This window comes from Gymnodraco acuticeps, unplaced genomic scaffold (assembly GCF_902827175.1).
Source record: "Gymnodraco acuticeps unplaced genomic scaffold, fGymAcu1.1, whole genome shotgun sequence".
Lineage (NCBI taxonomy): Eukaryota > Metazoa > Chordata > Actinopteri > Perciformes > Bathydraconidae > Gymnodraco > Gymnodraco acuticeps.
In genome coordinates this window covers 18699-35465 of record NW_022991287.1, presented here as the reverse complement: position 1 = coordinate 35465, position 16767 = coordinate 18699, and the positions used below count along the sequence as shown (strand labels likewise).

The window sequence follows — 16767 nt, the reverse complement described above, 5'->3', positions numbered from 1 at the left end:
ACTAAAACTGAATCAGAATCGAGATTATTGCTAAGTAGGTTTCCACATACTTGGAATTAGCTTTGGCGTATATGGTGCACACATAAACATTCATTAGAAGAATCTTTGAAGCAAAAACTATTATAATATAAAATATATATACAGTATATTACAATTTACTCTAAGAAACAAAATATGTGCGGTTTATCCTAATTTAAAGTGACGAGGAATGTGCGACAACAGTATTAAATATGAGGAATGACTCACATGATGTGTGCTAACACCCAATGGTATTAATGAGTAATTATGCTATGTTACTGATTTAGCAAGTTATGCCTGATTACTGGATTTTATTATTTTTTTAGTCTGATATTAAATGTGACACAACGTTTGGCCAAATAGTGTAAAATGCTTAATTAGCACATCTTTGATAAATGTTTATTGTAACAATGTTAGTGTTGAGCCAAGACTAGATTAAGAAGATGCTTTTGGCCAGGGGTGCCCACACTTTTTTGGCTGGTGAGCTACTTTTGATATGACCAGCTCACCGAGGTCTACCAACCAAAAATAAAATCCCAAATTGCAAGGGTTGCTGAATAACACGTTTTTATTTATACATGGGATAATAGGGCTGCAACAAACGACTAATTTGATAATCGATTAATCTATCGATTAATGAAACGATGAATCGACTATTCGGACTATTACTGTATGCCTTGCACAATTTCTCAAGCGCTCTTATTTAGCCATCAACTTTTAGATTTAGCTTGAGGTTGTTTTAGGCATGTGGAAACTAACAATGAAGACAATAAAGATGAATACTTGATTCAAAAATACATATATTATTAAATTAACTTAACAAATTGTGAACAAAATTAACATTGCTTTTTATTTAAATTTAAATAAATAATATTTCACATAAAAAGAAACAACAATGTTTTAACAAATCGTATTAAATAATCTGACAGAACTGTAAACAGAATAGCTGAAACTTTAACAAAATAAATAACTCAGTTACCTCTAATCATTAACCCATGTTTGTATAATGGAGTTAACTCCGTGTGGTGCTGCTAGCATACATAACACCTGACGTGGAAACGTTACTCGCTACAGAGCTGCTAGAAACACAGTCCAACCCGGTGCATTCCTCCGTCTGAATGTGGAGCACTTTTACTAAATGTTTAGACAAATTGCTCGTGTTACCGCCCTTACATGCTAAACACTCTTGGCAACGAGCATTGTCCACCTCAAGACGGGTAACATGTAACCACACCTTGGAGCGCTTCTCTCCGCCATCTCCTCCGTGTGTTGCTGCTTGTAGCAGCCGCGTGTGTGTAAACTGCCCCGCCCCCTCGCGCACAGACGGGGGAGAGAGATCTCGTCTGGATCGGAAAGATTGAAAATACACCGACCATAGACGCATTTGTTTGTCTTTTTGCATGTTAGAAACGAGTTTGCGAGATAATATTTGTGTAGCAATAATACATGACCTTTCTCTTTCTCAACTCGCTACTCGGAGGGAAGTCGCTGTCATATGCCTTGTGAACACTCCGATAATGCCTCTCCACGTTACCTTTCTTTGGCAGAGCGACGCTTGCTTTACAAATAAGGCAAATAACCTTTGAATGTGACATCACAAACAAATATTCTTCCTCCCATTCTGGGTGGAAGTGGTATGTCTTTAGCTTCTTGCTCGGTCCCGCACTCATTTTGTTGTTTGTCTCTTGTTTGTCTCTTTAACTTAATTTGAGTTTTCCCGGCACTTGACTGATTTTGTATCGCTTTGCATTCTGGGTTAACAGACTGGAATGCGATAGGTCGCTTTTTCTGTCAATCAAGTAAACTCCTGAATTAAGTGGCAGGGAGGCCAAGGGAGGAGGGAACAAAACCTGTTTTGTCTATTTTAACGGAGCTGGATTTTTTATTTTTATGAATGACTCGTGATCTACCAGCTTTGCCCCCGCGGTCGACGTACTGGGCACCTCTGCTAGGCAGTCGTTAGCTTTGCCTTTCTCTCTGACAGACTGCTATTACTGGTACTCATGCAGACAGTTGCATTAAAGACTAGGTCTGTGCTCTTGTTACGGATAGTGTTACAGTCTCTCTAATGCATCCGTGTCATGGCGTAGGTCACGGTAACTGAAGCCAGTTTTCACATCAGTGCTTCAGCCATACAGTGTGTGTGTTTAGTGGTGTGTGTGTGTTTAGTGGTGTGTGTGTTTCTGTGTCACAAAGTCCTCTCTTATCCTGACACGTTTCATGCAGCAGTGATGTTTCAGCAAAGAATTAAGACCATTTCCTGCCATTCCCTCAGGAAATGTCTCACCGGCCACATGGTTTACTAGAAGATTCTCTGTGTGCTGTGTGGTAGATTTTATCTTTGTGGAAAAGTTGACAGCTATTCCGATAATTCTTGAAGGGTTTGTCTTTAACCCAGTTTCAGCTATTCTACTTTTCCGAAGCATTTACATTGCTTTTCCATTCATTTGAGAGGAACCAAGAAGGGGAACAAGGACAGAAGTGCAGACTGAATTTGCAATTTGTCATGTTGTCAAGACCGTTGGGACTCCAAGGGAAAACATTTGGAGTGTACCATTTGAGGGGAGAGGGAACCTCTTTTTTTGCCTTCGGGTAGTTATTGGAAAAATGTGTGCAACCACAAACGGATGGGAAAATCTGACTAGGTAGCAGAGTGGCAAATACGTCTTCCCATGCTCTTCATAAGATGTATTCAACCTTAAAACTTTTTTAATACATGCCTTTTTTTCAAAGTCACCAGTGTGATCATAACTTCCTCTGAACAATATACCTACGTTGTAGTATTTACATCTTATTCATATAGTCAACTTCTGCTAACTATAATAGTGGTGGGTGCATCCCAAAACTAATTTATATCAGGAGTTGAAGTATTTTGAAACCAGTTTTTTTTCTTTTTCTTTGTCTTCATACCAATTTGTTTTTCTAGATTTTCCATTCAATAACAGAACATGCAGTGTTCACATCATGCAAACTTGCATAGACAGTTTCTTAGGCCAAAATATATCTGTTCTACTGCTTGTTTAAAACCTTCACACTTTGATACAATTGTGCTACTTCTTAGCCAGTCTTTTCATTGATGGGTCTGTAGACTGGTGTAGCAGAAACTATAGAAAGGCACACCAGTGGTTAACCTGTTAAGCCCGGGAGCCCCCGGGGGCGGGGGCTCCCGCAACATCTTGCAAGAAACATCGTCTGAGGGCTTCTTAACATTTAATAATCTATTAATGTGTCATGCCCATTTAACGGGAAGAAACTCAGCTACCTGGCGATATGAACCATTTTTACCGAAACAAAACACAATTCTAACGCCGAATTAGCACTAATCGAAAGAGTGCTAACGCGCTAAGCACATAACTCACGGTAGAAATATTTTATACTTCATCGGATCTACACAAACTAGATATCATATGAAAGCTGAGATTCCACAAATTCCAATGGTATAAGTATCATCACTGCGCGACTAAAACTCACAGCAGCGAAAGCCAGCAAAGACAACACACAACTTCACTTTACGTGGCCAAAACGGCAAATACGTCTTACTTTTGCTGTTTTCTGATCAAAAGTTGTGTTCAATGGCATTGAAACGCATATAAACGCTGCTGAAGGTCAATCCAATGTCTCTGTGTCACTTTGAAATGATTACTGATCATAACATTTATGTCAATAAGAGTACCTTTCATATATATCTGCTACTGTATGAGAGCTACGAGAGTGTATGACAGCTTCTGGTTTGGGGGATGCTGGCTGCGCATCACTCTCATTCCTCAATGGTAATGTTTAGATGGATTTAGGAACTCCCCCTCGATTCTATTGGCTCTAACAGTTCAAAACAGAGATATGGCAAATCTACCCAAATGACCCAGAAGTGAGTTTCTTTTTTCTAAACCTCTCTAAAAAGGTCAAATTTCACTTGTTTTGCATCAATCTTGATACAGGGTATCAATGTTATAGTTTGGATTCCTAAAGCTTTTAGTCTACTATCCCATCATTAAGGCTGGTTTTCACTGTAAGTCATGTTTTTTTTTTGGACGGACACTATAATTTACACTGTTCTACTATGTTCAATCTGAATTTACCTTAAAATAAATACATCTACAGTATATTGATTCTGACTTTTCTACATCCAACTCACAGATGTATCATTGCTTTGAAAAAAGATTATTAATTTAACCCTTTTAGAAGTGAAGATATAGTCTTTTGTTCTGGTTATGTCATTTTCGAGCCTGAGACCTGAAAAACAGGTTAAAGATGTGCCTTTTTAATAAAGCTCAACCCAGCGTCACAAACATATAAATAAGTTCAGAACTAAACCACTAAGAGGATATGCGTACGTGTGGCGAGAAAGAGGATGATGGGGGTCAAAAACAGCGTGCAGAGCTGGTACATCTTTAAATGTAACTTTGTAAATCAAGGTTTAATTCAAATAAGTGGAAAACTATACCTAATAGGTTTTTGGTGCGTTTTATATTGTATTGGTGCATTTTTACGGGAGCAATTCGGGGTTGCTGGGGGATCAAACCGCTGGTTGGTATAGGCCCATTATCCCCTGAGCCACATCTGCCCCGACACGTCTGAGGAGACTGATAAGGGCAAAACTCAACATTCAACACAGGTTTGTTAGCTTACTACCAGACGGTTCAAAAAAGAATTGAACACATTTAACAGATCATGTCCAGTCCCGTACAGATCTAGTTGTGTATCTGATCAGAGCTTTTTGCATCTGGCTCCATGAATGTTGAGGTTGCAGATACATTGCAGACAGCTGTTGTGTTGAAATGCTCCTAAAATTACAATGCCTCATTTTAAGAAAAGTACAAAGTTGCACATTTCACAAATGTTGGTCTGTTACTTTAAAGGTGAGCCTGCATACTGTATGTTACCAATTTTCTATCAAGGCTGCCATATGTCAGTGTGCTGGACTGCTTTCAAATCCTCATGTTTTTCCTGTCATGTTAGCATCATGTTGCGCATGCTAATGCTTTTCAAATGTGCCTGTGGTCCTGTTTACATATTTTGGATGCAGTAAATATCCATGTCTTCCTCCGCTCTCTGAAATAGTTACAGGGGGTCCGCGGGGTCTTAAAAAGTATTAAAAGTTGATAAATCAATTTAGCCAAAATTAAGGCTATTAAAAAGTATTAAACGGCATTTTCCAAGGTATTAAATGTTGTAGCTTGTTTTCAATAAGTATATAAATTGTCCAAAGAGGTTGTATTCTACAGTCTGCCTGAATGTAATCATTGCGTAGGTGTGTAGTGTGATTCTGTGTAGTTTATTTATGGCATCCCGTTGGATTGGACGTCATCTGAACAGGACATCGCACGCTCACTGCTTGATAGCGCGAAGGTCCGTTTGTGCCGGTTGTTAAACAACATCGTTATGGGGAAATGCAAGTTTGCGTCCAAATGGTTGGAAGATAAGGAGGAAGGACAATCAATACTGTATATAGTAAATGTGAGGTAAAGTGTGTCAATGTAACCGGTTAAAACTCAAAGTGGCGATGAGGTCTTAAAATGTATGGAAAAGGTCTTAAAAGGTGTTACATTTGACTTCAGGATTCCTGCATATACCCTGAGTTAACGCTGTCCTCCTCACAATAGGCTTCCCTGTCTAGACGACAACATGTGTGTGTTTAAGCTCCTCTGATTAGATTGATGCTGTGTACATCTGCGCGTTATTAGAGCGATTTCCCTGCATCAAACCCAGCTGCAGGCTCTGTATTATTGTTTTCATGCTTGTACCTCAGATACGGATTTGTAACAAATCTAAAACAGAAAATGCTACACAATTGAATTAATGTCAAAGACTTCCCACTTTTTCAAAACCTTTTGATGCAATTTGACCAAATAAAGCCCTGTTAGTAAGATGGGTCTGTTGTCTTACTCTTTAGTAACATCTTAACAACTAAAGCAGTCTTCACATGCGGGCAGCCAGGCACTACACAGAGGTGAAAGGTTAAGTGTGCCGTGGTGGCCGCCTGAAGAATGCATTAAAAGAAGAAGGGGGGCAGGGCTGTCAAAGAGATGAATTACAGAAGAAAAGTAATGGAAAAATAACAATTATATTCGTTTTAGGGCACAAAACAGTAGTTTGCTGTTTCAGTGAACTACACAAAACAAGGACAGAAAGTCGTTTAACTTCTTGAGTCCAAAGGCTGCTTTTATTGTTCTTTTTAGTCATCAACTTCTGAGAATAATTTTGTTTCCATTAGTATGTTAGCACCCCCTCCCTAATATTCTCTGCTGTATTGCCTAAGACATCTGGAAAGCAGCCCTGAACTAAATCACTGTATGATGAAGCCACATGTGGAAATGCTCTTCGCTGTCTTGGGTTTTCACCCAGCCCCATCCAAACATTTACCCTCTGTCTCATCTCATCGTCAGCCCTGATTTCACCACAGAATATGCAGCCTGGTTCTCACTGCTTGGTGAATAAATAGTTTGGAAGCAGCCATTGAACCAAATGTTTGTGTTGTGGAGACGGAGGGATCTGGATGATTAATGAAGCTTGACCTGTTGAGAGCAGCCTTATCTCAATGACGCTCAGTTGTTTTCTACTGTGAGTCAAAACCAGTCTTAAAAGTTATCCTCCAAGCAGTATCAGCCCTGAGGTCAAAACAGTCCATCTGTTTTGTATAGATTTAAGAAATAAAGTTTAAAGGTAATCATTTATAAAGTGGTGCAGTAAAGAGTCCTAATAACCAGAAAATACTTTCTTACCACTTATTGGTAAGAAGCTTGAAATATCTGTAGTTATCCCAAGCTTACAAAATGTGTGAATCTCCAAAGCTTCTATATGTTATACAAACGGCGGTTGCTAATTGGTGACTAAATGAACGCCATCATGCCGACGGCGGTCCACCTTTAGCGTAATGGTGTCATGCGCAGCCATATGACTGTGATAGTTCCTTTTATAGCACTCCATCAGCTTTTTATTTCTGCCAATTACATCTACATAAACAGTGAACACAACGTGGTGTTAATTAGTATTATCCTGCTGACCAAAACGTGTTAAGTATCATGGATGTGTGTTGGCCATAAAGTTTATATCCTGCAATATAGTAATATCCAATGGGGATCTCCCATTGCGTTTTGTCAAGGGACACTAAGTTCCCTGTCGCACTACAATGACACGTCATCACTGCACCACTCTTAGACATGGTGGGGTGGAGACCTACACCTTGTCAGAAAAAGGTGTGTTTTGTTCATGTTAGTTTTATCCGTCTGTAGTCAAGGATCTTTTATTTCTCTACAGTTATATAGTCCCAGCTCTTGGAGTGGGCTCAGGTCATACATTTGATGTTGATCAGTTCTCAGTTTCAAAACTCAATTCACAGAATTTGCACAAAAATGAAAATGATAAAGGAACAAATTGCTCCGACCCGCTAATGACTTTGTTAAAAAGACAACACCTGAGTTGTGTTCTTTTTGTGGAGGCCTCCCCTCTGACTGCTGGTCAGGAGAGGTGGTTCCAGCTTCTGTAAATGAGGCCCCTTGGGCCCATCTCTTGAAGCCACAATCAATAGCTTTAAAGTGGCTTTGCAGTTGTTCCGATCCCTGGTGAGAAATGGATATTGGGATCGATAAGTTCTCACTTTCTCACAGTAACAATGAGTAAGTAGAGAAATGAGAATGAATGTATGTAGAGTTCCTCGTTCAGCGTGTTGTGCTCCGCTCTGCTGCAGAACCTCCTCCTTCATATTGCTGCAAGAACTCTTATTGATGTGCAGGCTTATCACGTTGTATTGATCCAGGGCCCGCGTCAGTTCTCAGCCGTCGTGAAGCTCTTTGGCTCTTAGACCTCCACAGAGACTCGTATTCATAAAACCATCGACTATACGAGCATGGGAAAGAAAGTGACTAAAATATTTCTTAATGAGGACTGCACATGAAATGTCCAATGATCCATGCCTCTAATTCCTTCAACTCATATTAAGATTGCTTGAAGAGGTTTTTTTATACTAAGAGCAAATATACTTTGATAGCTTACTTTAAGGCTTGGTTTATAGAAAACCTTTTTACATATAAGCTTTCCGATAAGAGGCTTCTCTGAGCTTACAGCACTCTTCTGAATTATCAAGATTCCTTTCCATTTGTTGATTCCCCTAAAATATGTAATCATTGTCTAAAAGCAAGCAGCCATACACAAACTTTCCCTATTAAAACCACATGATTAGGTTAACAATGTTTTAGAGTGGTGCTCAAACGACTCCCAAAATGCTTCAATGACTTAGCATCAGTGGCGTTTTTATATGTACAAAAGTGGTGGGGCACAAAAAACTTAGATGTCTATAAGCTTCTGCAGTGAGGTGCAGTGAGGTTCATGGCTGCTGAGGCACCGGCACTGACTCTTCAGGTTTACAAATATTATATTTTGACCTAAATCAAAATATAATATTATTTTCAAAAGCTTTTTTTGTCTGATGCTTCGACTAATTTTAAACAGACAGTTCAACAAAAGGATACCCAAAAAATGTAATTTTTATCATTTAAATATTGAATTGTTCTCTCTTAGTAAGATCCCATTTTCAATAAAATTGCAGTCTTACCTTGACTTGAAGATGAAGTCCATTGGCCTATCCTTCTGGACAAAAATCTCTATTACTTTTTTGTAAAAGTCCTCCTTATGTTCTTGTAGTTTCAAAAGTCTATCATAAATCTGATCTAATCAATAGATTTATGATTAGAAAATGATAAAAGTAGGGTAGACATGTGGATATTATCCGGCTGAACAAAACGTGCATTTATCTAACAGCTACGTTTCCCACAGACCTTATTTGGAGCTATTTTCTAAAATCCTATGGAAAAATCTCATTGCTTTTTTGTCGAGGGAAGCCATGCGCAGCTTACTTCCTAGTTTTAGGATGCGTCACTGCAGCTCTCGTCTCGTCTTCACACACCACACTTTTCGCGGCACACGTACTTACAGCCAATCAGCTCTGAATTATGTGAGATGACGTATGGTGGGGATGGCAGCTCTATGCCCTGATGGTCATTATTTTGTTGCCACACACATTAAATAGGAAAATATTCTGAGCATGCGCAGTGTAGTTTTTACAGTCACCATTCAGTTAGACAGTGAGAGGGAGGGGCAGGATCGGGTTTTGTCCCACATGGCTCTAAACAGCTCAATAGGCACACACTGTAGACACTAATTAGAAGAACACAGACTAAAACAGCAATGTACAGACGAATCAGATTATTAAACATGATCTTAAAATATATTTTATATATTTTTTTATTTATTTTTTGCATTTTGTTGTAATCATTATTTTTAATACTTTTTGCTGACACTAGGTGGGGCTGTGCCCCTAATGACCAGTCGCCACTGCTTAGCATGTACCTCCTCTGGTTCCCTCGTCTCAAAGTCAATGTTTTTTTGCGATTGTGGTTAGACCCTGAAATAAGATCTCTGGTTAAATCAAGCAAAGATATTGTCGTGTTTAGTTCTCAGAAATACAATACATCAGTGAATACCCCACTAGGGAATGCCCAAAACTTCTGTCATAGAAATGGCGGTTGCTAAACTACTAAACATCATCACGCCTTTAGCTTAGCGATGTTGATTCTACCGAGATGTAGTTTGTTTGTAGCCTAGCGTTACTCCTGGGGATTGCATTTATGCAATGGAAATTATCCTGCTGACGAAAACGTAAAAGTATCATTGTTTGTTGGCCACAAAGATTTTTGCAATATACTGAAATCCAATGGAGAAATGCCATTGCTTTTTGTCTAGGGATCTCTTGCCTTGCAACTTGCGAGTCAGCCTAAATAAATTGTCATCAGGCACCACTCTGACTATCAGTACTCAACAGTTTTTGATAATTGGACCTGATTTTAAGGTCAATTCTAGGACTTGTAACAGATTAATTATGTGTCTGTTGAGTGTATTAGGCCCCCTGGCAAAGATCGACCACAAGGAGATTAGGGAAGGAAAATCATTAAGCGTCCTCTCAAGTTATTGCTCTCTCGAAAACAATCTCCAAACACAGGTGATTGAACATTACTTTGTATTATCAAAGCTTATTACAGCCCCTGGCTCCAGAAACAGCACACACACATGCACAGATTCCAAAGAGTTTCTGTGTGTAGTTCGGATAAAAGCATTTGGTAACAATATCCCTGGAAACCTCGGGTGGAAGCAGACTGCTGTGCAGCTCTTGCAGTCTCCTCTGAAGCTCACGGCTCAACACTGGCAGCTTTTCAGATGCACTGGGCTGTTACCACATTCAAACCCCCGGGACTGGGGCTTAGTCACAGGGAGCCCCCGCCATAGTGCTGAGGCTGAGGCACTGCAGGCTTTAGTTTGGCCGCTCCACACTGGGCTGACCTGCTGCTTGTACCAGCATGCACCTTGGCTGACCCCACCGTGCTAAACCCTGCCTCTGGGCTCCTCTGAGACTCTACCTCACTTTGGTTCCCTTCTCGGAGATGCACTGTGGGTAAGGAGCTCTTATTTTAAAGCAAATATGTGTTGATTAGCAGGAATGTAGCACACCATGGAAGAGGAAGCCGTGCTCTCTTTATATAAAAAGTGGATTACAAATATTTTGTACCTAAAATAAATAATGGTCATCTCAAGATCATTCAAAAATAGTTGTGATTATACTTTTAGCCGTATTCGAGCACCCCTAGTCAGTGGTTTACATATTCTTTACGGCTGTTATAGTGAGATGGAAGGTACAGAAGGTTTTCTGTTTTAATAGAACACTGAATTAAAAAAGGAATATAATTGACAAAAACCGCCTAACGAAAGGTCTACTTATAGTATTAGGGTTATCTACGGAATTGGATCATCAAACTCGTTGTAGCTAGTGTTGGTAATCTCGTGAAGCTAGCAAGAGAATGGTACATTTTGAAAGGATCCAAACCTAAATGTAGCTATGCACAAGCTCAAACATTCACTAAATCTGGCTACACATCGTCAAGTTGGCAACACTGGCAGCCTGTCCCTTCTCCTTCCAAAGCCACTATCATAATGAACTTTTAAACAAGCATGGCTGCTGTTAGTTCTCACAGCCGTCAAACCTTTGGCTTCAGGAGACTCCGTTAGCACAGTCAGATTAGAGTTTTTTTTAATAACAATACTCTTCTAAGAAATGTTGCTGCATGTGATAATTCAACATTCAAGATTCTTGTAACCTCCTCCTGGAGAATATTTACCCACAGATGGGCTTTCATCCTCTGAAGAGTGAAGCCACCATTTATACATTATAATTGGAGAAAGTTGGCACGTTTTTTGCAACTGAAGAAGAAAAACTAGACTTTAGTTTTCCCTTGAAACTCAAATCACTTTTATTTAATCGTTCGCAAAAGAATATTAACTTTTGAGCCAATTCAAAATGTTGTAATCTATCATGCTCATTAAAGGCTATCAAAGACGATATTGACCAAAAAAAAATGCAAGGTCCCCTTAATGGCATTTCCCAAGTCAATGATGAACTTTCCCAATTAGCAGATCAAGGAAATAACGTGGATTTCTACATTTTGATTGCATTGAATTCTAAACCGTAGACCGTAGACATAGTTCCGATCTCAGTTATTAAAACTGTTGGGGAAATATTTTCCTAGGTCCACACCTCTGACCCAGTTTATCAGTCTGTCCCGACCTCACTGAGCACAGGCCTGAGACCTCACTGAGCACAGGCCTGAGACCTCACTGAGCACAGGCCTGAGACCTCACTGAGCACAGGCCTGAGACCTCACTGAGCACAGGCCTGAGACTGCTCTCAATGTTTATCTCCATATTCCTGCCTGTTGGCGTCAGCTGATAGAGGTGGTATAGTGCTTTGCCTGTTTTATCTTCTTATGCAGCATGTATTCTCTCAGAACCAGCCAAATCCATGGGTCTGGGGTTAGAGTTCTTCAGAATTGGTTTGGCATCCGCTGTGTCACCTCATGGCAGCAGCACACGTTTTGTCAGTTCTCCAACTCTATAATAAACCATCAGTGTTTGCCATCAAGCTCCAGCTCTCCCCGTGTCTCTCTGAGTTTCGTCTCCATGGCTTCAGAAGTTTCCATCACAGAAACGTGGTGACTACCTATAACTGTGGAAAGTCACTTTTAGCATTTTTATGAGCTGACAGACACCTTCATATGAGTTTAAAAGAGGTCAGCGTGTGTTCATTGAACCGTGGGATCATGACAGGAAGGCAGCACAGCATCCCCTCTGTCAGACAGATGATTGGCAGGCAGCGGCCCTCTGATCTGTGTTTCATCTCGTGTTGTCTGCCTCAATCGAAGAGGCTGTGACTATCCCTCCTTTTCTTAAGCGGATCCTTCACGGGTCACAGCCCTGGAGGGGGGGGGGCTCTGTTGGACAGGAGGGGGCCGGCTTCATGTTACTGCAGAGATCCAACATGTAGCCATGGAGTCTGGGCCTTCTCAGAGGTCACCCTTCACCTCTCTGTCCTCTGAAGGACACATTGATCTTCAGCAGACGGCTCACCACTTAGATTGTTTTTGTCCAACCAGAGGGCATTCTCCTCCTCTCCTCTCCTCTCCTCTCCTCTCCTCTCCTCTCCTCTCCCCCCTCTCCTCTCTGGGTTGGACGGCCTCTCAGCAGTCTGGCCCGGAGCCTCCCCGCTGAGGAGGGAAAGCTGCAAAATGGCTCCCGGCAGGAAATCAGTAACATGCGCTCGCCTCCCTGTCTCTGGTGTTGGAAATAATTTGAGATTACGTGGATTTTCTGGCGCTGAGTTCACTCCAGGCAAGCACGCAAGCATGCATGAAGTCACGCAGGGGATTAAGGAATAGGTTTTTGGGAAAGTGTATTCTTCTGAGCTGTAGAGGGGGGCACAAGACTTCTGATCCAGTCCTCCCACACTACGGGGGTCCAGTTCAGATCTAGCATCATTATCTGATCCAATAACATTTGATATGTTGGGTGTAGCAGCGCTGCTATGTAAACCATCAAAAGGACGAATTTTTTTTAACCATGAGATCAAAATAGGCACATAAAAATTCCGTCTTTTAATAGTTCAGTCATTCGTTGCCCTTGTTTACTGCCTGTGTTTGCCTGTGGTTGTTGTGATGTTGCCGTTGCTTGGAGTGCGGCTGAGGTTAGTGGTGGTGACAGAGAGGGGACGTCGGAGCAACAGAAACACTGCAAAAAGCAACGAGAAACCGCAACACTAAACACAACACAAGCAGGCAAAACTAACCAGTTTCTATATTTCTATATAAACACACATACTGCACATCATGCTTTAATACCACACTACACATTATGTAAGGCTACATGGAATTTCATACAACATATTGATTTAAACGTAATGGTGCGGTCTGATGGCTGAGCTTTCTGGTACCAACGGCTGAACGGCGGCTGACAGCAACATCACTTAAAATGGCGGCAGCACTGATCCAGGTTTTCTGTAACTGTCTGCTCACATGTTCTGTTCCATCAAGCAGTCTTTAAACACTGCCAGAGTACTGTTTTCCCGTTAGTGTTCACTTCCTGTCTGTCTTCTTCTTCTGCTGCTGCTGCGGCTTTCTCTGTCCTCCAGCTCGTTGTCTTTAACCTCTTTGCGTCTCTTGCACTTTTTTGTCGTCTTCTCTTTTTCAGGACAGTCTATCCATCATGAATCCAAAGTTTCCCGCTCTCCACAAATATAGAAATAGATATTCAAAAAGGTGGTGTTTTCGATAGAGGATCATATTTTTGTGGCCACTACTTAGTTGAAATTCACCAGACTTCTTGCCGGATGGATATGACTGCATAGGATCCCTTAATCAAAACATCCGTCTGCTCTTTTTCCAAACCACACTGACCAATCAGAATCGAGTTTTCAACTTAGCCATGTTAAATAATGAAAGGCAAACCGGTGGTTGCAAACAGCTGAATAAATAACATGCTGATAGGAGGGGATGTAGTGAGCTGTCTCTCTGCTCCTGTCTCATGTCTTTATCTGCGAGTCCTTTGATATCCAGCTTCCATCCGTCATTACGCTGCCGTTCCTCCCAGTCTCCCCCCCCCCCCCCCACACATTCTTCTCTATCCCCGGCTGACAGAACGACCTCATGCTACTGCGTTGTTTTCATTCAACGCGCAGGAGGTGACTTCCTGTGTAGATGTTATGAGTCGTGGAATGAGACGGGAGTAGTGGTGTGTGTCGCTGAGAGGAATCTCCTAACTCTGGAACACACACAGAAAATGCTCATCAGTAAACCGTGGTGATCCAGACGATGCATTTAAGCATTCAGTACATTTGTGGAGCTCTAAACCTGGTCCTTTGTTTTCCCAGGTCTTTAAGGGTGAATTTCAGCTACCAGATTTCCTAAAAGAACAATCACAGGTACAGTAACATTTCTGCCTGTTTAGCTTTTCTATCATTGTTTTTACACACAATTCCACTTTTTCTTTTTAGTGTCTGATTTGAGTTGAACCATCTGCAGCTCAGTGGAGGTCTCCTTTCAGATCTGCTCACATTTACTCATCTCTTGAGTTCCTTGTCATTAAACGCAGCTTGTTGTCCGCCTCATGATTGTCTCCATGCTTTTGGTCTGTTGTGGTTCTTTAGTTTGTTAATCTCTTGATGTTGCTTTGTTGTGTCTGGGTCTGCAGAGCACTGGTGCCCTCCTCTGGTTGTCACGGCAACCTACATCTTTTTGTCTTCATGCTGTAGGAACTCACTTCAGAAGAGTCTGTCTGCTTTGTTAATAATGACGTTCTTTTCACACAATCAGCACTCTTTTTTCTTTGAATCATGGGGAAAGGACATACAAATGTGAAGTCAGTGAGTCAGCTGACTGGAGAATCTTCTTGGAGTTTTCAATTCTGGTGTTTCCTTATCTCTCACTCTCAGACTGTAACCTGTGTGTGCGTTGTCTCCTCTTTGTTCCTCCATACAGATTCAGAAGTCTGCAGTGAGACCCAAGCCCAGTTAGGAGCAGCAGAGCGCCTCACCACACACAGGTACACAACATGCTGCTCTATACTCCATTACATTCATCTGTTACTTTCACTGGAGGATTTGAAGACATAATCACAACTTGTAGGAAATCAAACATTTGAATGCTTCGCAGATTTCTTTTTTACAGTTTCAGATGAAATGAGGCTACACCAAAATACAAATCTATACTATTTGAAGAATAAGTTTCAGTGGTGGCTGGGTAGGATTGTTTCAGGCGTATGTGATCAAAACATTTCCAATGACTCCAGAGCTGTGTAAAGTCAAAATGTATTGGAAACAAACATGTCGTTTTATGTGTATTTCTTTGAGTTTTAACCTAAAAAAAACAAATGTTCATTGTGGTCAAAATGCTGCTTCCTCTCCTGCTCAACGCACATTGTATTAGCATGGTAGCAATCGAATGAAACTGACTCATATACTCGTAAAAAGAGTTGATTTATTCATAAAATGTCCAACACATTTAATTGATGAATCCCACTTAATGAATCATTATTTAGTTCCATCATTTTCAATGACGACATCATCAAATATGACGACAAAGCTTATTAAAAAAAGTATCAACTGTTCAGCCTCAGATGTTATGTATAAAACACACACGCATCATTCAAACGTTCTCTACCTTAACCTCACTTCCTGACCTTGTAATACTTGACACCATGTGTTCACAGGATGGTGACCTATAGTAGAGTACAGACGGTAGTTCTGCCTGCTCAGACCTCCTCAGGGTCCACAGACGCTGCTGCTCTAACATGTCGGCCACCATTTCATCCACCACTGCCAGAACAAATGGCATGTAGTAACTTTGTAAGAATATTCAATGGTATTCATATTTCATCCCATTATTTTTCACTCCATTGACTATTGTGACATCAATTCATATTTAGTCTGAAATAAACTCAGTAACCAGTAAACATGCAGAATGTTCCAGAGCCTGAGAGGAAATCTTGAAACGACCAGTCAACAATTATCTAACTTTAGGTGATAAGATCTATTGCCCTGTCTCGTCTGTACACTGAATATATACTGTACATGCTAACATTACCCCGCCAAGATATAGCCCCCACATAAACCCCCCCTCAAACAGGGAGTTGTTGTTTTCATGCTTTGTTTTTATACGGATAAACATGTATTTATCTGTTGGGGGGATTTTAGAACCATTTCAGCCAGGCTATATTTGTCCTTTCTTTATGCTAACCTGAGCTAACCCACTACTAGCTCTGCCATCTTAACAAGCGGTATAGACCTTTTCTTCTAACTCTCAGCAATAAAGTGGATAAGGGTATTTCCTTTCATGTCGAGTTGGGAGTGGTAAGTTGGTGAAACCCAAACTAATAAAGTTTACAGGCCGCTGATTAAGTCGTAAAACTGCTTTTAATTAAAACAATGCATTGTGATGTTTCTAACAGGACCAGAGGAGCGGTTGGAGAGAGAATCATGGCCATCGTCTCACCCGCCCCCCCTCCATGTGTGTTGGGCCTCGGTCACATGACCTCAGCGGAGTCTACGGAGAACTCTTGGCCTTCGATGTTGTACTGTACAGAAAATAATACTAATACTTCTCACAGCCACAGAATGTCTGCTGATTGTTCTTTTTCGTGTCATATCACGCTCATCGATTTTTAGAAATTATTTCTGGCTATTTAGACAAATTCTGTGATTCTGTTGTAAGAAAATGCAGTGAACCGAGATCGCAAGAAGCATTTATGAATGAAAAAGTTAGCTTTTGGAAGATGCCATACCTATTTTAATGTTACTTTTTTTCATGCCTTTGTATTGTGCAATGCCATGGGTACTGATCGGTATCAACCATGATAAACATTGTTGTTTTTGTTTTTAAA

At 40.8% G+C, this 16767-nt stretch overlaps 1 protein-coding gene across 2 annotated transcripts in view; it reads left to right on the top strand.

Annotated features, from left to right (window-relative positions):
* Positions 1-16767, top strand: part of tpst1 (tyrosylprotein sulfotransferase 1) — a 44613-nt gene extending 27846 nt beyond the window's left edge. The window contains exons 4-6 of one of the 2 annotated variants that reach the window (XM_034240019.1): positions 14261-14311; positions 14868-14931; positions 16336-16767. In XM_034240019.1, coding sequence (XP_034095910.1) covers positions 14261-14311; positions 14868-14903 — 87 coding nt within the window. In that variant the 3' untranslated portion in view covers positions 14904-14931; positions 16336-16767. The remainder of the gene's footprint in view (positions 1-14260; positions 14312-14867; positions 14932-16335) is intronic. The other variant, XM_034240020.1, reaches the window with a different exon arrangement.